Source organism: Colossoma macropomum, unplaced genomic scaffold (assembly GCF_904425465.1).
Source record: "Colossoma macropomum unplaced genomic scaffold, Colossoma_macropomum, whole genome shotgun sequence".
NCBI lineage: Eukaryota > Metazoa > Chordata > Actinopteri > Characiformes > Serrasalmidae > Colossoma > Colossoma macropomum.
Window position 1 is genome coordinate 7,733,234 of NW_023494804.1, and position 21,705 is coordinate 7,754,938.

At 42.0% G+C, this 21,705-nt stretch overlaps 1 protein-coding gene across 2 annotated transcripts in view; it reads right to left on the reverse strand.

The window, feature by feature from the left end:
• The window catches only part of msi2a (musashi RNA-binding protein 2a), a 372,596-nt gene that overhangs the window by 71,682 nt on the left and 279,209 nt on the right, over window positions 1–21,705 (reverse strand). For both annotated transcript variants that reach the window (XM_036595440.1, XM_036595439.1), the window contains exon 8: window positions 14,524–14,606. In XM_036595440.1, the coding sequence (XP_036451333.1) occupies window positions 14,524–14,606 (83 nt within the window). The remainder of the gene's footprint in view (window positions 1–14,523; window positions 14,607–21,705) is intronic.

A 21,705-nucleotide genomic window follows, 5' to 3' on the forward strand; every position in this document is an offset into this window, starting at 1 on the left:
CAAGAACGAATTATTATTGTGCTGTACTGAGCTGTTTTCACTTATCTGATGTATCCTTCAATCTGCCGCTGACTGACAGAGAGCGCCTGTGTGTCTGTGAGATGTTCGTTCACAACACAATCATCCTAACTGTACAGGACTGCACGGCCGAGCACCCGAATCTCTCTACAAATACACGCGCTAAATGGGCTGGCACACTTTTTCGAAGTGGATGATAATGCTAGTTCAAGAAAAATGAAAATATATATCACACCACGTTGGCTCCAAATTGCCCCGGCAAGCCAATGACTCAAAACACCGACACTGAGCTGCTGAAAATCGCAAATGTAGGAAAATAAATAATTAAAAGCACAAAAAAGGGGGGGAAAAAGCCATCCAGAGTGGCTCTTGGCAGCGCGGCCCGGCGGAAACGCCACCTCCTCCTGCTCCCGTAATTGGTAGGCCATGTCGGGGGAGCGGACTGAAAAATTGACTACGAGGGGGAAAATTCATCCCCGAGGCGGCCATCATTTTCTACTGAGGAATATCATAAATGACACGTTTAAGGACATTAGCTCCCAGCGCTTCACTAAAACCAATATGTGGCCATTTAAACTGCACCCATCCAGCCCATTCGGCCACAGAGTGCAGCCGTAACCTGCTCTGCTATTAACCACGGCCCAGGACCGACGCTCACACTGAGCGTGCTCGGTAGAGCTGTATAGCTGCAGCCTCAGCTGACTTGCTGACTCAGCTGCAGTCTAGGAAGCCAACATCAAAGATCATTATTGGTACTGATCAAGGAATTGGCTATATTACAAGTTTTAACCCACTGCATGATCTACGGTACTGTGCAAAAGCCAGAGACCACCTTTCATGTATTTAATTTCCAGTCAAAACAGCCATTAAGAACAATTTATTAATTTTTCATTTTTCTGAGGAGATTAGGTGTTAGATAATCCACTTGCATAAGAGTTTCCAAAACTTGGGTTAAAAAAAATTAAAGATAGAGCAAATGGGACTCCTAACAACCACCTGAAAGACATGGAAGACCACCAGAACTGTCCCCATCAGATAAACAGCACTTAAAGCTTTCATCTTTGAGAGAGAGGAGAAAATCAAGCTGCTTCAGATCTGAAAACATCCACAGGTGTTTCTGTCCATCCTTCCACTGTGAGAAGACGACTCAGCACTATGGGTCTGAAAGGATGTGTAGCTGTTGAGAAGCCCTCACTGAAAAAAGAAAAGCTGCTGGTGGTCTCAGAACAATGACTGACCACCCGAGTCCAGATCCTAAACATCTCTGAATGTGTTTGGGATTACTTGATGAAAATACAACCAACTTCTAAGACTGAACTTTGGTGTTGTGGAAAAATATCCCTTAATACTGGAACTAATGTAAATATCAGCAGTGGAACAATTTTACAATGGAAAATAACAGCCCAACAGCCACTTTTACTATCTGCAATGTTAGTGTTTGACTGTGGTTAAGCTAGCAGCATGTAAAATGGGACTAGCGCACATTAAGCAGTTAGTGCATTGAATGCTGAGAGAGTCTTTAGTGCCAAGGTGTGAAATACAGGGGGTCCTGGTGGTCTGGAACTCCCTAATTAATCACTTTGACCTCCTGAATGTTTCAAAATCAACATTCTTGGGGGTCCCTGAAAACAACCTTATTATGACAACATGTCCATTAGGGGGAAACAGACGCTCAAATACAAATTCAGGGAAAGTTTATTGAGGACGACCCCATCCATCCCTCACACGGACTTTTCTCACTGCTTCTGCCTGGCAGAAGGTGGAACCCCCCCCCAACCCCCCCCCACGAAAACAACCTTATTATGACAACATGTCCATTAGGGGGAAACAGACGCTCAAATACAAATCGGGAAAGTTTATTGAGGACGACCCCATCCATCCCTCACACGGACTTTTCTCACTGCTTCTGCCTGGCAGAAGGTGGAACCCCCCCCAACCCCCCCAACCCCCCCCAACACACACACACACACATACACACACACCTCTTTTGATGCACTACTTGCTAGAACATTGCTGCTAATACTGTGTTTGCACTGTTTTACTACCTCAGTAACTGCTGTGTTTATGTATGTTATCTGACTAACTCACAGATCACAGCATGTTAAATATCTCTGCACCTTATTCCACAACCTCAGGCTCAGAAATGAGTGCTGTGTCGGCGCTGCACTGTCCTGTCTGTTTACTGTGTCTAATGTCTGTTTAATTTATTGTATTTATTGTGTTGTTTCTAGCTTAATTTTTTGTTGGCACACTGTCTGCACGCTCGCCCTTTGTACTTTTTGTTCCATGTTGCACCGTGTTGTTCCTGGAGGAACGCAATCTCACTCCACTGTGTACTTGTACATGGATGGAATGACAATAAAAGCCTCTTGACTTGACTTGAGTGTGTTTACATGCACTCAATAATCCGATCATAATCGATTTTCTGCAGTTATCTGATTATTCAAATGGTCATGTAACAGCACACTCTGATTTCTTAGTATTTTGGAGTAAGGTCTAGAAATCTGATTAAGAAAAAGGGAGCTGGATTTTAGCTCAGTAACAAGATTTCTCAGTACATGTAAACTCTTCCTCTGATTTCTTTCGGATTTCTCAGTCTGAGCATGTGCGGAAACAGACGGTGGTACCGGAAATAAGCAAGCAGCGTTGCCACGAGATGCAGCACAACACTTTCGGAGTGACGCTGAAATAAATGAGAACTGACAGTCGTAACACTCAGGAAAGCACTGTTTAACCAAAACTACAGGAGAAATGATATCTAGTATTGCAGCTTTTAGCCTCTTAAATTCAGTAAAGGCCACAAAATTGTCCTATCAGTCGAAGCCGACACACAACAGCCTGCGGGTTCTCCAGACAACACCATTTTCAGCTACACCTCACAGGCCCTGCAGTATCATAAATGCATAAAGGCCTTTAGTGAGGCCACAGGTCAATCGACGGCTCCTGCGTTCAGGGACTCTTAGCCTCGATCACGTTCGCACATACTCGCACTCACATTCACGGCCCCTCACTGCAGCGCTCCCTCGCTCACACATTAAAAATGAGAGGAAAAAGTGTTTGATTGGCTGTTCAAAGCCATCAGAAAAAGGCCCAGTTTAACAGCGGCGTGTAATACGCAGCAGCTTGAGCGAGATTACTTCGGAGACTTGGGAGCGCGTGCATTATTGATACACTTTAAGCAACTTCGCCTATGACACAGAAATCTATATTCCCCTTCCATCACGGCCTGCTCCGCCCCTCCCCTCGCAAAAAAAAGATGCTGTCAGAAGCTATACGCCTCCGCCGAAAAACCAGAGAACGACTATATTTCACTGCACGCAGCCCGCCACTACAAGCTGAACACACACACCCTACAAATAGCTCTCCCTCCCATCAAAGCTGCATTATGCAGCTCTCGATCACTCTCTCTCTACCCTGAGGAAGACTTCTCCTCATCCTCATCTCTCCCTGTTCCTTTAGCTGATGGAGAGTGAGCTAATGTACTGGACTGTAGAGTTAGCCTCTGCCAGTCTCCCTGGGCAAGGTCAAGGCAGAATAAAAGCTCTGCTTTTCTGCTCTCTGTCACTGCCATTGCTCATTAGCTTGCTTTCTTTGGGGCAAGATTTCTTCTCCGCTCTGCAGTCCACTTACAACTGTAGGTTTAGGGGTGCGATCACTGGTCATTGGATTTGGCGGTTGTTTTAAAGGGGAATTTCACAAAATTTCTGTGTAATTAAATGATTAAGATGTAAATAAAGTCAGTCAGAGCGGTTTGGTGTGAAATGCTCTGTTCTAGAGAAACGTATCAGTCGTTGTTCACAGTGGTGGTGATAGTGACGTGTAGGTTAACTGGTGGTTCTGGATAGTACATCGAATGACTATGTTTGTGTTGTAGCCATCAGGATGTCTGGTTCCAATCACCACCACTGGGAAGAAATCACATCAAACCAACTATGAATGACTTTGTTTACATTTTAACAACTGAATTATGCAGAAATGCCCTTTTAATTTCCGTTTGAAAATACAGATTAAGCTTAATCAGAAAAAAACGTTTTGTCTCGGCCGTTCACTTTCACAGAGCCTTCTGCTTTGCGCCTGAGATGTAAATTCGTTGAACTTTGACCTCATGCTGCACTGACCTTGAAATGCACTGCCAATGACTGTAGGCAACTTTTTATATCCTGTCGCTTGTCAAAAATGGAGAGTATTGAAAAATGTGCAGCCTCTACTCGTGACTCTCTACTGTGGCTGTAACGCCGCTGACAAAACGACTAAAATCAGAGCTTTTCTAAAACATAGTCCACTACAAATTTTGGTCACATTTTGTGTAGAAACTCACAAATGTTGCATTCATGCTGCTGCTGCTGCTGTTTCAATTTAAAAACCACTGAATGTTTGGTGGGTGACACCACTGACACATCTCAAGCAAATGAAGCTGTCAGTATTTTAGACAAATTTATCAGAAATATAAAACATGAGATCACTACCTGTGGACTACCGGTGTGACTCGTGCACAACATGACAAAAAATCACTAAAATAAAAAAGAATTATCATTTTTTTTTGGTTCATTTATTAATACTGCAAACAATACAGAAACATGTTTGTTTAGTGTTCTGTGTTTTTTTTCTCGAGCTCATTTTCATGGTCCCAGAGTTGTAGGACGCCCTTTGCCATCACAATGGTAGATGGCCACATGCGGGTAAAAGCCATTAGGATGGACTAGGTGGAGTTTTTCTGTTGAGTAATCATTGTTTTTTTAATCTGTGTCCAGAAATGCAGCCCCAGACCGCGGAGGAGAACTACAGCGACCGCGGTTTCTCAAAGCTGCAGTGAGCAAGTTGCTTGTGCTTGTATTCAAATTGACTAAGAGACACTTAATTTCTTGCTCAGATCAATGAGAGGTCAAACACACACAGGCCCACCGAGACCACCTGAACAGTGGATGTACAAAGAGGCAGTGAGAGTGAATGGGGCACTAATGGTGATCAAGCTTTCGTTCCTGCATCAATCAAATGATCAATACCGTGATCAGTCGATCGATGGACGTGTCCCTCAGGGTCTGAGCTGAAGCAGTGGTGGGTCTGAGTGTGAAGCCAGAAGGAGCTGAGTGAGATCACTTCCTGTGGAGGGTCCGAATCACAGCCCAATCTGTCAGAGAAGCAGCGGTGCCAGTGTGTGTGTGTGTGTGTGTGTGTGTGTGTGTGTTACAGTCCTGCTCATCCCTCATCACTCACTACATCAGTCCATTAGTCGCACCCCACAAATTAATGACACTCTGAGTGGCTGTGATAAATGTCGCATGAGAGAACGCAAGAGCTCTGATCTGCTCTCTCTCTCTCTCTTATTCTGTCTCCTGTCTGTCTCTCTCTCTTTATATATATGTACATATATACACACACACACACATATATATATAATGTTTAAATGTATTTATTATTTATAAATAAATAAATATCCCCACCCCTCTCTTTCTCTCTCTATGTCTCTGTTAGTTAATTATCAGGCTGCTGTGAGAGAGAGTAAAACAAAAAGGAAGAGAGAGAAAGGGATAGAGAGACAGAAAGGGAGAGAGAGAGTGAAAGAGGAAGAGAGAGAAAGAGAGAGAGAGAGAAAGGTAGAGAGAGTGAAAGAAGAAAAGAGAAAAGGAAAGGGAGAGAGAGAGAAACTAAGAGAGACTGAGAGAGAGAAAGGGAGAAAAAGAGAGAGAAACTAAGAGAGATTGAGAGAGAGAAAGGGGAGAAGGTAGACATGGAGAGAGAGAAAGGCAGAGAGAGTGAAAGAAGAAAAGAGAGAAAAGGAAAGGGAGAGAGAGGAAGGGAGAGAAAGGGAGAAAAAGAGAGAGAAACTAAGAGAGATTGAGAGAGAGAAGGAAAGGGAGAGAGAGAGAGAGAGATGAGGGCTGATTGGTATGCGCTGCCGTTTCCTGTGTTTCGTTGATGAGCCAGAACTCACATCTTAACAAGCAAGAAGGGAGTTAGTGATCAGCAGCCATTGAGAGGAGAGAGAGAGAGAGAGGGAGGGAGAGAGAGAGGGAGAGAGAGAGGGAGAGAGAGGGAGGGAGAGAGACTGAAGGCCATTTTCTCAATCACTCTCTCGTGCCTGATTCCCAGTGGCCCAAGAGAGAGCGAGTGACAGCAGCAGTCGTAATCACATCTGAAAAGTCTGAATGAATCAATGGAGAACTCCTCTCTCTCTCTCTCTCTCTCCCCCCCCCCTCCCCCTCTCCCTCTCCCTCTCCCTGCCTCTCCCTCTCTCTCGTGTGTGTTCATGTCTGCTCTGTGGACAGGCTCGGGTAGAACAGTGCATTCAGAAGAAGAGATTCGCCGTCATCCTGACATGAGAGGTCCCGGCTGGCTGGGAGAGCCCCTCGCCTGAGCGCGTGTGTTTAACCCTCACAGGCCCACTCTTTACTGCGGTGTTGCTACACCTTTAAAATGTAGTTACAGAAGATCCATAATGTTACATTTGGCTCATTCTGCTACTGCAGTGGTTAATAGAGCACTACGACTTTTGTAAGCCATGAAAATGAGCTCAATAATCTGTGTATTGTTTAATCTATTAAACTAAAAAACAATGTGAATTACACAACCCCATTTCCAAAAAAGTTGGGATGCTGTGCAGAATGTAAATAAAATAGGATGCAATGATATGCAAATCAAGTAAACCATATTTTTAAAGGAAAATACTACAAAAACAACATATCAAATGTTGAAACTGAGAAATTTTATTGTCGTTTGAAAAATATTTTGAATTTGATACCAACAACGTGTTCCAAAAAAGTTGGGACGGGGACATGTTCACTATTTTTCTAGTCTTTGTACTATTTTCAATTAAATATAGTGTTTAAATGATTTGCACATCATTGCATTTTGTTTTTATTTACATTTTGCACAGTGTCCCAACTTTTTTGGAAATGGGGTTGTATTTTTGAGATCTGCATGGTCTTTACATTTCTGATTTTGTGCCATTTGTGTTATTTATTATTTAGCATTTTTTATTTATTTATTTTTTTAAGATATTTTTTTCTTTTTTCCTTTTTTGTATTTACTATTAATTCCAAAAAAAAAGTTTTTCTTTTCTAACTGCAATCAGAATTTTTTTTTTCAGTTTTTTCCCTTTACAGTTTACAGGGTAATCTGTCTTCATGGGTTACAAGAAAAGGATGTCAGTGGTGTAACCCAAGAAAATTTTAGTGATTTTGAAATACAAAAAAAAGTTACTTCGTAATTTTCTATTAAAATAGAATGAAATAGAAAATTTGTAAACAGTGTGACTTTGAAACTAAAGTGTCAGTGGACTGTACTTCAGAAAAGCTCTGATTTTAGTAATTATGTCAGTGGTGTTTCTGTCAGTGGTGTTACAACTTTTACTTATGTTTTTCAATATACATTTACTCTGTATGCCCCTGCGATGGCAGCATGACTCATTTACATTAGAAAAACATCAACATGTGTAGATCTGCATTTCTTGACGTTTTTGTTTGTTTTCATGTCAACAAAAGGTTTGAAATGTGGCAGAAATGTAGATGTTCTGTATGAGCTCAGGTACTTGGAAGTGTAGAAGTGTAGAAGAGAAGAGTTACTGTTGTTTTGCTATTCGGCCTAAATGTAGTTAGTTACATCATTAACATACTAATATACTATTATAACAACTATACAGTGTTACATAACTATGTTTACATTTAAAAGACATTCTTGATTGACAGGTCCGAGGTTTCTGTTTTAGCAACAAAAAGATGTAAAGGACGTTATGTACATACAACAGTAACTTTTTTTTATCAAATTAAATCATAATAAAATGTCTCCTTTCCCTCTTACAAACACAAATGTGGTTTTTATTGAAGAGTTTCCGAACCTTTAACTTTCAACAGAGCCTCTCCGCTCGTCTCAGTGAGCTGTAAGTGAGAATTAATAAATATAAACTTTCAGCCTGTATTTGTATTGCTGGCAGTAGCTGTGAGTTCTAAGGGTTAAGAACAGAACAGTTCTCTCCGGGTCGAGCGGAGAGCCGTAATTCTCCAGCAGGCCGTAAATAAGCGCTCAGGGGCGTCTGGATGGCTGCGTTTGGTGTAGCGTTTGGTGTAGCGGTGTGCTGGAGGAGGTCCCGCGGGAGCGGTTTGAACATGGGACACTTTGATCACAGCTCAGTGTGCAGTCACCCCGCTGCCACCGAGCGGATGGGGAGGAGAGAGAGGGCGGAGTGATGGTGGGGAGTAGCTTCAGACGACGGGGGAGATCGCTAAAGACAGGCAGGATCAGGTCTCGGCACTAAAACAAAGACACTGAGCTCCTTTAAAAAGAATTTTACACACTGCTTTAATACTGGGCTGTAATATAGACTCAGCCAACCACTACTATCATTTTTCTTTGTCAGTCCAGTTTCATTTTTAAATATGATATGAAGGAAAAAAGTAGATATGTCTACATTCAGTGCTGTATTGTATGTCTTATGTTTCAGTATGTTTATATTTACATTGTTTTCCTGTTTAATTTTATTGGGCTTTTTTGTACAGCACTCATAAACGTGTTTAAAAAAAGGTCCTGTGCAAAGGTCAGAGACCACCCTTCATTAATTTCATTTCCTATCAAAGCGGCCTTTAAGTACAAGTTATTCATTTTTCAGCTTTAGGAAAATAATCAGGCTTTGTTTAATGTGGTAGAATGTCTGCAGGGATATTTTCCACACCTCCAAAGTTCAGTGTTAGAAGTTGGTTTAGCATTTTCTGCTTCTCACAATGCAAGTAGTCCCAAACACATTCAGTGATGTTGAGGTCTGGACTCTGGGGTGGTCAGTCCACTATTCTGAGAACACCAGCAGCTTCGTTTGCTTCCAAGGCAGGGAGTGGAGCTTGATTTTCTCTCTTTTCTCTCAAAGATGAAAACCTTAAGTACTGTCTATGTATTAGGGAGAGTTCTGGTGGTCTACCAGGTGTTAGGCATTGTGAGTCTTATTTTCTTTATATTTAATCATTTTTTGAACTCCAGTTTTTCACGTTTTTGCATCTGACTGCTCCTTATTTATGCAAGTGGATTATCTTATATATAATATCCCAAGAAATATCTCCTGAAAATGAAATAACTTCTATTTAATTGCTGTTTTGACAAGTAGTAGTAGAAGTACTGCTACTATTATTGTTGTCAGAGCAGAGGTCACCAATTCAGACTTCAGGGAACTCAGTTTGAATTCAGCTAATCGACGTTGTCTAGCCACTTGATTAGGTGAGCTGGGAATAAAAATGTGGGCTGAACTGGCAGCCTCTGGCCTAATGCACTGTGACTGGACACTGCAATATAATACTGAGCCTGCTGCAAATAAAAGAGTGTGTGATAACAGCAGTCTTACAAGCTTACTGCATGTCACACTGTACAAGACAATGACACTCTTGGTCAGATTCTGTAGCACACTGTGATCGTTTATGATCATGTGTACTGAATCCCAGATTATATGATCGAGATTTTCAGACAAAATACCTACAATGCAGGAAAGTTCCCACATTGGGTCATCCGTGCAGGCTTAAGCCCAGCTGCAGTGCACTCTGTGTTGCTGCGACAGAATCCACGACTGTAGCCCTCTCATTCAAATACAGCTGTTAAATGTCTTTTAAAGTGATATTGTCAGCACCTTTGGAAGACTATGTTGGACTGTGCTTATGGGAGACCTATGGATAAATCAACAAGTAGCAACCTTAGCAACAGTAAAAGGTCCAGTTCCCCTCAAGAGCCTCCACTGTAACAAGAATCCACAAGCTGTATAAACATGAGCAAGAGTTGGAACCATTGTATACAGTGGTGTCTCTACATGAGGGGCCTGGCCCCACCAGATGTCGCTGTGGTGCAGAGCACAACATGATCAATAATTCAGTATAACAAGTAGTGTGTGGAATGTATCGGACAGCCCCACCATTGTCATATGTAATAAACATGCAACTATATATATATATATATATATATATATATATATATGTATATTGCATATATATATATACATATGACAATGGTGGGGCTGTCCGATACATTCCAAGTATATTCCTGTACCTGTTGTGTAAATGCCAGTAGGTTACCTATTTCTCCTAGCAGTCTTTGTTTGGTGAGTGTGGGGCTGGCCCGTCAGCGCTCGTCTAACTAAGTGAGCAGTTAAAAAACACTCTATAAAATTAATAAATTTACATACGTCAAGACGCTTGGTAAACGTTGTTTATGGTGTGGGTGTTGCTACGCAGCTCGCCATTGTTTCTCATCAGTTGTGGTTGTCACTCATAATAGGCAAGGCAATATGAGTCAAGTTGCAAATGTAATAAAAGTTCAAATTGGTTCCAGCCATTAGAGCAGAAATTAGAGATTAAACGTTTGGGACCAGACCAGCCAGAGGATTTCAACATCATTCAGTCATTCAGTCTGCTTTCCTTGCCTGCCCTTGCTATGGTATCACTTGAATCCATTCATGAATTGGTGGACCTTTGAGAGAAAAGTTTTTGACAAGTTTACTCAGATGAAAGACATGTTGTGCATCTTGTCTTTTCAAGCAGTGGACGTCACCGGTGAGTCATTTTGCAGTATTACAAGGCATGTTATTCCTAATGCCTGGAAAGCGTGTTTCCCTGCTCTGATACGTTGCTTGGGTATGTATTTGCAGACCACAGTGACCGTTTACTGCTAGATAACTTTTGATCTGTAATGCTGTGTATTTCTCACTGGATGTCAGTGATGACATTATAATTCAAAAAAATTATAGTGTGCCTTCAAACAGAGCTCACCACTTCAGTTCTCATGGAAACCTGGTCAGTTTGAATTTTGATTCTGTTCTCCAGCCTCTTGAATAGGTGAGTTGGGAATAAAAATGTAGGCTGGACTGGGAGTATCTGGCCTAAGGCACTCTTACTGGACACTGCAATGCAATGTTAAAGGTTCAATCTGAGGATGATTCATTCGTACTTGTCCACTTCCAAGTCCCTATCTGAAAAAGCAGAGGAGGGGGGTGGCTGGTGTAGAATGCTTTCTTGGCTGTGATTTCAGATAGACAAACCTGGTTCATCTAGAAGCCTCTTCTCAAATTTGCACTGCTCTAGTAATCTTGTCCTCTCATCCTCCCTCACCTTTTAACCTGAAACGGCTGGCAAATCTTCCTTTCCCTCCATGTCCTCTCATCCGTCCATCCATTCTTCCCTCTTTCCACTCCTCTCCGCTTCCCCCAGATGTCAGAGATGTGTCAGGCCGGCAGTGGGCCAGTGTGGGGCCAGCGTGGGGCTACTTTAACCAAACCACAGCTTCAGGGTGGGGGAAGAGGCTGCTGAATGTTTTATGGGCTGCCGTGTGCCCAGAGTGGAAATCAAAGGCGGCCGGCAGCAGGAAAGTTCCCCCTCCTTTCTCCTTTCGCCTCTTCTACTCTTCTCTCTCTCGCTCACTCCCTTTCCCTCTCTCAGTTCCCTGCTGCGCTGGAATCCCTCCCAGGTCTGTCTGGGTTTGGAGGTACAGGGGCACCTGGCTTATAGCTGAAAGGGTTACCACAACAGATGGCTACTGCAAAAATAAGAGGAAAAAAAGAACAGGCACTAAAAACAAGGGGTGGGGAGGATGCAGCTTCCAAAATAGCCCGAGTGAAGGCCCGAGTCAAGGTTTACGAAAATAATCATAATAATAGTCGTCATAACGATGAGGATGATGGTGGCAAATTAGCAAGTCAAATAAGGAAAGAGGCTGCTAGCAGATGATGCTTCTGAGCCTGGCTTTGATCTCGCTGGCAAGAGAACGAGGGGTTTCAGCTGGAAATGAATAGCAAAAAAAAAAGGGCGGGGAGTGGAGGAGAAAACAGGAAATCACTGCCAAGCCTCAACTTGACCGTTGTTGCACACTTGAGAGTCTTTTCATTTTTTAAAGTGCCCTGCACCAAGGGAGAAGTACTGCTGTGGATATCTATGTGCGCCAAAAGTCTACCTGTACCATTTTGACATATGGCCTCTCTTTTTTTGACCCTTTGTTTTTTTCCATTTTCTGCCCACCCTGAGGTGGTTACTCATCTGGTAATAATGATGCATGCAACTCCCTGGCAGGCCCATTTCCGAGGCGGCCAGCCGATAGATGGCACGAACTGAGGTGCTGGTGAGGGGAGGGGGGGGGAGAAAGTGATGGCATCCTAGCTTTGGCACTCCCTACCCAGGGCGATGAAAGTGTCTGATGCAATATCATATAAAAATCGATTGCACTGTCTTGCTCTTGTGGATATGGGGTGGCCCAGATCTTGTGTCTGTGTCCCAGCTTGGAATGGCCAGTCTGTGACAAAGGAATGTGTGTGTGTGGACGGCAAAGACCTGCTGATCCTGATACCCAAAACCCACCACTCGCTAAGATCTTCCTTGTCGTCCCAAGGATGGACATTGATCGTTTTGTGGGACACGTTTACATTCTCCAGCCAACTGCTTTACGCTCCGCAGCCCCTGTCAATCAAAAGACTCTGAGCGTGAAGGGGATACCCCCCAGAGTCCTGCTATGGGCCTCAGCAATCTCTACAACCTCTCCCCACGAAGAGCCATGGGCACCATTGGTACTGCACCTGATGGAATGTGTTTTTCATGATCTTAAAGCATTTTAATCTAAAGGCTTAAACACTTTAAATGTGTTTCTAAGACAAATATAAATAGTGAAACTCTTGCCCAATGAACAAATTTATTTCCAAATAAATTTAAAAAATATTTTTTGAAATGCTTCACCTGCCAACAAGTGTTCAGCATATGTGGGGTTTCTGCAGTCCTGTTGGAAAAGCCTCCCAGGTGGCAACTTACAAAGCTGCTTCAGAGACCACCAAGAGTGGGCAGAGGCTCATCAAGACAAAGCAGCGGGCTACTAAGAATGTAAAATAAGAGATAGTTTGGATTGTTTGACACATTTGATGATTCCATATCTGATATTTCATAGTTTGGGTGTGTTCCCTGCTATTGCAAAATGTGGAAAATGGTAAAAAAAGGAAATAAAAGGTTTTAAATTTATAACTGGTACTGTACACATTCTACTCTCTTACACATCCAGTCAGCTTCCCATTATTACTTACTTATAGATGCTAAAAACTAGCTGTAGAACACCAACTGTTCTCAGGATGCAACTAGCAATTATTTCTGTGATTGATAAACCAATCGACTTCCAATCAACTTTTATTTGATTAATCAGCTAATGCAACTATTACGCCTTCTTCAGTTCCTTTCACATCTTCCACAACCTTCATCCAAAGAACCACCTGTGTGACAAGTAGTTTCTTCTTTCATGGTGCAACAAAACAACCATATTGCCCCCTACATTTCCTGTAGGTTCCTGATTCCTATTGCAATCAGCAAATTTCTAGTGAGAACTGTTTGTAAACGCTTAATCCTTTTGAAACAAATGTACTCGTTTTCCCAACATAGAATAGCATAAAATATTTCTAATCAACTCGCCAAACAATCAGTGTCCTACTTCCCAAATCCATCTTTGCTGTTGGAAAATTCCCAGGTTACGTAACATTATCTTTAGGTTTGGGTAATATTTCTTACATTTTTTAATGGAATGCATTTTCAAAAATTAAAGGAGGTTCTTGTATGAATGACCAGAAAGACATTGAATTTTAAGTTTTTAGCTGTTTAACTGCCAATTTATTCTCCTTATTCATTGAGAACTCATTTGTGGGTGCCCTATAGTGTTCCTAGTCTTGTTTTTGGTATAATGGGAGAAATAAGAAGTGGACATGTTCTCCATAAACTGGCTATGCCTTTTCCCATCATTCAGTGCGATGCTAGTCTACAAGGGTGTCTGTTAGCTGGCGTAAAAGCGTTAGCAGTTAGCGTTCTCCTTAAGTGTATGGAGCTGTCCAATGAGAGGCAACTTGAAAAGATGTGGCTGGCTTAATATGTCAAGGAGGGAGCATCTGCTAGCTTACATTAGCTTTCCACTTTGCTAGCGGGAGGAACTGGCAACGTCTTAATGGTGGATCAAGATCCAAAAATCAAAAAAACATAAATCCACATTGACATTTTTCATAGCTAACACTGTTCTTGTTGAATCAGCATTGCTGAGTAATCACTGCAGCCCTGAACTGTCCAAACTGGCTATTTCTAATCCAGTTCCACCTGTTCTCAGAAAATGGCCGCCCTGCCTCAGTGTCCAGCTCTGAGACAGTGGGGCGGCTAGGGGCCGAGACTGGTCATTACTGGGTTTGGGAAGGCGATAATCCCTCTTTAATGAAGTGAGCCGCAGCCAAGTCCATCTCTCGCTCGTTCTCTGCCAACTAAGATGGAGGGATTTACAAAGAGAGGGAAGGAGGGACAAGTTTCTGTCTGCTTTCAGTTACCTGACAGGAACCACTCAGTCACACACACGCACAATTTCACGCTCCCTGGACAGCGCGTACACACCACCACGCCCGCACTCTGCCATTTGCACCCGCAGACACACAAACACATCCCACCTCCGACGAGTGGATGCTATTAGCGCTGCGCTAAACAGGAAATCAAATATTAATCCCGCAAACACGGCCGTGGAAATTGAAAAGTGAAGAACACTTACCATTTTATTATTGATTTCATGGAAATGAATTTCACAGACTTTCTCTACCACGTCTTCATTCTCGAAAGTTACGAAGCCAAAGCCTGCAGAGACACAGAGGAGAGAAAAGTGGTGAAGGAGTGCTGTGTTGGTCACCTCAATGAGCAAAAAAAGCAGCTACTGCACTGAATTTATTGGCATCAGCAACAAGTTTGGAGGAGTATCTGAATGCAAAAACACGATTCGAGCTGCCACTGTCTTTTTGAACTTGCCTAATCTAACCATACGCTAGCAGGCTTTAAAAAGACTCTGAAAAGACTTTCAAACGACTAAAGTCTGACACCCTCTCACATCAAAAGACAATGTCACAGAGATTTTAGACTGTGATTTTGCAGAGACTGGGGATCCAACTAGATTTTTGAGATTATTTCCCATCATGCACCTGATGGACATTTACAAGAAGAGAAACACTTTCTCTTCTCCACTCTATAGAGGGACAAATGGAAAGTCATGCTGGCTGTGAATGCTAGAATTATATAATCTTGCACTGTATTTTTTTAATTAACCTGTAAAATGTGCAGTTCTTTTTTTTATATAAAGAACTCGCTGAAAATTTCCAACAAAACATGCAGCAATTCAGCATTTATGATTGGTTGTTAAGAACTAAACCTTAAATAAACAAACAAAATAAGAAACCACTGTAACAGAAAGCAGAAACACAGAGGGCCTGATGTACTCGGGCTTTGCACCAGTTCCAGGTGCCAATCAAAAGCATTCTGGGTGTGTGTTATCTAACTGGCTCATGACTCTAAATGTGCAGTTTGTGGGCCGTGTGCATGATAAAACACATAATGCTCTTCTCTCTTCATACTTATGCTTTTGAGGGTACAAAACATGTATAAAGTGGGTGGAGATATTGCACATGTGGCTGATTATATATTCCCCTCGATTTACTAACATTTGAGAAATTCACAGCATAAACCAGGCATAAATTTGCATTAGGGTAAATTGTGCATTCTGCACTGTGCTCATATGTACATCTAGTCCAGACAGAGAGAAACAGAGAGAGAGAAAAGTGGTGGATAAGTGCTGTGTTGGTCACTTTTAAAACTTCAGTAAGTAAAAAGAGCAGCAGGATGAACTCCTGCGAATCACAATGGAGATTTATCAGTGAATCTGGAGAAGTATCGGGATTGTCTCCGAATCCGAAGGCCAAAAACCATCAGAGCCTTAAACGTGGGCCGAGCAGACATTGTCTTTTTGAAACGGGGGCCAATGATGAAAATCTCCGACATTATTAGAAACAGCGGAGAGGCTCCTCCACAAAGAGCAGAGGAGATGGGAAAACAGCACAAAAGCCCCTTTAATGAGATTCATGGGGACCCGGTCGCTGGCATCTGAATTTCATTAAACGCATTTTGTGTTCCCTTCATTGAAATTTCACTGTATAACAAGCTCTCGTTTTTATGGTAATGCGCCACTCGCCCGTATCTGAAACGTGTCGCTGACCGTGGGACTTCTTTCTCCCCCCCTCCGCCTCCATATTTATGAAATAAAAGCTTAACCCTTTCCTCCTGGCCAAGAAAGAGATGCATTCGATCCTGCTGGAGATGCACAAAAAGCGACTCTGTATGGCGGTGCCTCAAAAAGAGGGAAATTATTTGCTACCGCTGGGCGTTAATAGCGGCCCTACTGCGGGAACACAAAGCAAAACAAGTCCGGATGAATGGCTGGGCGCTCGGCCGCCGCTTGTTTATTCCGGCCGGCGAGTTCGGCAGCACCTGCTAATGCGCGCGCGCTCACACGCACTTCATCATCATAAACATCATTTCTATATTCAAGAGCAGCTGTGTTATGGAGACGAGTGACACACATACAAAGGGAAGATGCGCGAGGAGATGGCTGAAGTGGGAGGTTTCTGCTGACAGGCAGCTCTGTGCATCTGCACCTGTACAGTACCAGTCATAAGTTTGGCCACGCCTACTCATGGGTTTTCCTTAGTTTTATTATTTTTCACATTTTAGAGTAATCAGACATCAAAAGTTGGCTATTCAAATTAGCGCTTGTTGAAAAGAGGGGCATTAAAAAAAAATCAGAGACCACCCTTTCGTTTATTCAATTTTGAGTCATTCATTGTTATTATTATTCATTATATTATTTATTATTCATAATCAAGAATCATAATAATACATTAACACTAACTATAAAGTCTCTCTTTACATTTGTGCACCTACTGCTCACCCTTCCTCTGTGAGAAGACAACTCAACACTATGGGTCTGAAAGGATTCATACACTCTTAAAGATGGTTCTTCAAGGGTTCTTCAGTAAAGACAGTGGTTCTGTTTAGAACCATGAGCTCCGTATAGAACCATTTACATGCTTCAATGGTGAAATTCTTCTTGACTGATGGAGGACGTGTTGAGAGATGGAGAACCCACCAAAATGGGTTCTTCTACTGTTACAAGCTTGACATTGTAACAACAGTAGAACCATTCAACAATCTGAAGAACCATTCCACCACATATATATATATATATATATATATAATATATATATATATATATCGACACTAGCTATCAAACAATGCTGGATCTGGTTCCAGATTTCTCCTTAATCCCCCGCCCCAACGACCACATGGATTTGTTAAATTCCATCAGGTTTAATGTTTAATTTAATGAATGATATTGTGATATTGGTGTTTTTCTGAGCAAATAAATGCTGATTTTGCAGGAGCCTCAAACTTTTGACCAGGACTGTATGTTTTCTGCTTTTTTCCAATGCTAAAAATTAATAACCTTTGCTTTCTGTAGTTCCAGTGTTGGTTCGCGTTCTTATCTGTTCAGTGAATGCGCCCGGCCGAGGACCTGATCGGGATGTGAAATTTGAGGGGGAACTGAATCGAATACAACACCGGTGTCAGCCGTGTTGAACAGCTGTAGCTACAGACTGGTAACTACAAAAGTGCATTAGCTTGCGCGCATTGATCTCAGTTGAGAATGCGGTTTTGACAGGATATACAGAAGTGATCCTAGAGTAAGAGTTTATACTAAAATACATTTTAGGCACAAAACTATCACAAAACAATCACAAAACAATGTCTCAGGTATCAAGAAACGCATTCATAACCGTTTTGTGTAATTAACGGGATGTAGCTTTTAGAGCCGTTAAATGCTTCAGACGTCTGGTTCCTAGTACTATAATGGTGAACAATTCTGACTGCAAGTTTCTCTAGAAAGACACATTTCACACCGAATCACTCTGAATGATTTTGTTTACATCTAAACCATTGAATGATTAAGTAATTCTGCAAAAAATTTTACTATACAATAAATAAATGAAGGGTGTTCCCTGACTTTTTTTGCTGTGGAAATACATTCACATACAGGCTTTTGTCTAAGAAACAAATTTCAAGCATTTTTTTTTCTGTGAGTCTTTAGATCAGAAAGTCTTCAGCACATTCAGTTAGCAGTACTCAAACTTTTGACGGGCATTGTGCATTATTTATAGGCCGTGAACAGTGGTTGGAGAATACAGTGCCAAACCGCGAGTTCTTTACACATTTCAAACACCCCCACCTGCTAAATCATGCACTTTGATGAGCCTGTTTGCAGAGATCAGACGGCCAGGATCTGCTTCAGAACTGCAGCGTTTACCATCAAATCAGCTACAGAGCGGAATCAAGACCATTTCCACTGCAGATGTGTTACTGGAAACCTGCTCATGCTGCTTCCTTTGAGTCCGTGAAAGAGAGTCAGTATGTGAGCTGAATTTGGCCACAAGAGTGGAATGCGAGAGTCGTTACAGAGGCAGTTTCTGAACAGTGTAAACAGCGTAGTCACAATGTCATCTTAATTTAACTTCAGACAGGCCTACTAAAGGGGGAATTGAACAGATTTTTCAAATATGTCTGTGTAATTCAGTCGTTCAGATGAGAACAAGAATCATTCAGAGTGGTCTGATGTGAAATGCTCCGTTCTAGAGAAACATACTACAGACTCAGAACCGTTCACAGTGATGGTGATAGGAAGCAGACGTCGCCATGTCTATAACACAAATACAGACATTTATTTACTATCCAAAACTACCAGTGAACCTGCATGTGTGTACTGAGCTTTATATGTAATATTGATGATGGTAACATAGAAAACAATCTGAAAAACCAAAGTTTTCTTTGCCTCACAAACCTCACAAACCCTCTGCCATGAATTGATAAAACAAATGGATTAAAATTCATTTTAAGGCCAAAACTTCATCACAAAACTATCATAAAATGATGTATAAGGCATTAGGCAGCATATTCATAACATTTCAACTTTCTGTGAGGGAGCTTTTAGAGGTGGACGTCTGGTTCCTATCATCACCACTGTGAACAATTCTGACTCTAAGTTTCTCTAGAACTGAGCGTTTCACACCAAACCACTCTGAATGACTCTGTTTACATCTTAACCACTTAATTATGGAGAATATATGAAAAGTTGGTGGAGTTTTCCTTTAAACTCTTAGTATCTGTATAGCTGTATAGTTGACTTCCTATATTCTTCTCTCCTATAACTGAACCATAATAGCGCATTTATAAATCAATTCATAAGTAATTTAGGCAGAAATCAATCTGCATTATTTTGTATGTAATTACTGAATAATAAGCATCAGAATGGCGAATGTAGACCATAGCAAAGTTTGAGGAATTAGCACCTCCCAATGAGATCAGTGCTGTCCAGTCCTGCTCGTCCAAATCGTACAAACGCTGACTGTTTCACCCCCAGCCCGACACACACCTGTCTGCGCTCTGTTTCCCTCCTGTGAGCCGCACTCACCACTTAAACAGTCGGTGTGCGGGGGCCTCCCCGGCCCAGCCCTAATCTCAGCTGCTAATAGATAAAAGACCAAAAGGCAGCCAAGATCTACACATAGAGCTGACCTCCGACCCCTGCACCCGCCGCCACCCCAGGCACAGAGATAAGTGGGGCCAGGGGTCAAGTGCGGCAGATAGGAGTGGCGGGAAGAGAAATGGCCCCGGACCCTTCACACACACTCATGCACTCACACGGAGCGCAGATAGGGGGAGATAAAAGACAGCAGGGTTGATAAGAGAACATAAAAAAAACAACCACGACCGCTGTGCACCGGACACACACACAAACACACACATTGTACACACAAACGACAAACGTGTTTGGGGTAATACAACCAATTTCTAAGACTGAGCTTTGGAGGGGTGGAGAAATATCCCTGCAGAAACTGAGAGCTGTAATAAAGGCAAAGCATAGACACACTAAATAGCAGTAATAATGATATTATATATATATATATATATGGAGAGAGAGAGAGAGAGAGACAGAGAGAGAGAGGGATGTTGAGGTTTCTGTGTTATTTTCTGTTAAATATATTTTTCTGCTTTTTTTTGATGCTGAAAAAAATAATAATTTGTATTTAATGGCTGTTTTGACTATAATACAATAACACATGGGGTCTATATAACATATATGTGCCATTATTATTATTATTATCCATCCATCCATCTTCTAAGCTGCTTATCCTTCTGGGTCGCCCAGCATTCATTGGGTTAAAGATAGGAAACACCCTAGACAGGTTGCCAGTCCATCACAGGGCTATTATTATTATTATTACTATTATTATTATTATTATACAGAAAATATTTTATTCCAAGTGATTTTGTACCATTTCTATTGGTCCATTCATCAAGACCTTCTCACACAATGTAAAGAGCTACTGGCATGTTCAAACCATGTTCATGTACAAAAATACAGAGTTTTGTCCTGACATATAGTTATTGCATATAGATACTTATATATATGACATATATAAGATATATTATTATTATATAGATTATTATTATATGAATACCCTACATATATATATGTGAGACATATCATTACATATAGGTAAAACCTACAGATACCATATAGCACATGTACATATATGATCATTATGTATAGATAGATTATATATAAATATACTTACATATTATACACATATGTATGACCCCACGTCCTGACAATGTCAAAAAACAAACATCTGTGTGTGTGGAGTGTTCTCCCTCAGCACAGGACTTTCAGTTTGTTGATGAGAGTCTAGACGTTACTCAGTCTGTCCTGTGAGAGTGAGTGTGTAAGTGAGTGTGAGTGTGTGTGTGAGTGTGTGTGTGTGTGTGAGTGTGTGAGTGTGTGTGTGTATAGGTCTTGAATGTGGGCTCAATTTTACAGGGTGTTACACCATGGTGAGAAAATGCACAACGGCTGCGTACGAGACTTCAATCTACGTCAGAGTGTGTGAATACCTCTCTCTCTCTCTCTCTCACACACAGACACACACACAGGCATCTGGCGCAGCAGTGTTAAACAGTCAGTAAAGGGGGCTGGACCTCCTCTCTCACTGCCGCCAACGTCTGCTTCACACTATAGCGCTGCAGTGTTCCTCTGAATATTACAAACATAAGCTCTATAAATCCAGACTGAAGGAATACACGTGTACTCAACCCCCACCCCCCTCCCTGTTTATCCCAACTGTAATCAATCAGCCAACACAGGTTTGGTGTCTGCAGTTCACTTCTTTAGTTTTGAGGCTAATGTAGCTAATAAGGCATTATTATTATTATTATTATTATTATTATTATTATTATTATTATCATCATCATCATCATCGTCATCACTGTTATTATTATTACATTATTACTGTTATAATTATTATTATTATGGCCACCAGCACATCTGGACATTCGGAAAACATTTGGACACCTCTACAGCCACTCATTCTCTCTCTCTCTCTCTCTCTCCCTTCACCGTCCTCTCCTCGTCTGCTCACCTCTGCTGACTGTTTCTTTTTCATCGAGGTCTTCTTTTCTTTCCCTTATTTACAGTTGTTAGTGGAGCTGATTGGGGTTGGGACAGTGAGAAAAGCGTCCGCTCTGTTCAGGAGCTCTTTTACGCAGCTCTTACTGGCCTGCTCTAAGGGGGGGGGCACTAATTGAGCAGCTGAGAATAAGCATGAGCTCAGAGACGCTGAAGCTCCGCTCAGACTATCCGCCTTCACTCAAACACACCTCCAGCTCCGCAAGTGTGAATCAACAGCGGCCTTAGTGGAGAGCGGCCAGCAGTGCCAGCAGTTAGATTACACATACACGGCCGGCGGGTGAGGGAACGGGGGTCCTGGAATGCCAGGGCTGAACTGCAGACAGAACTGTA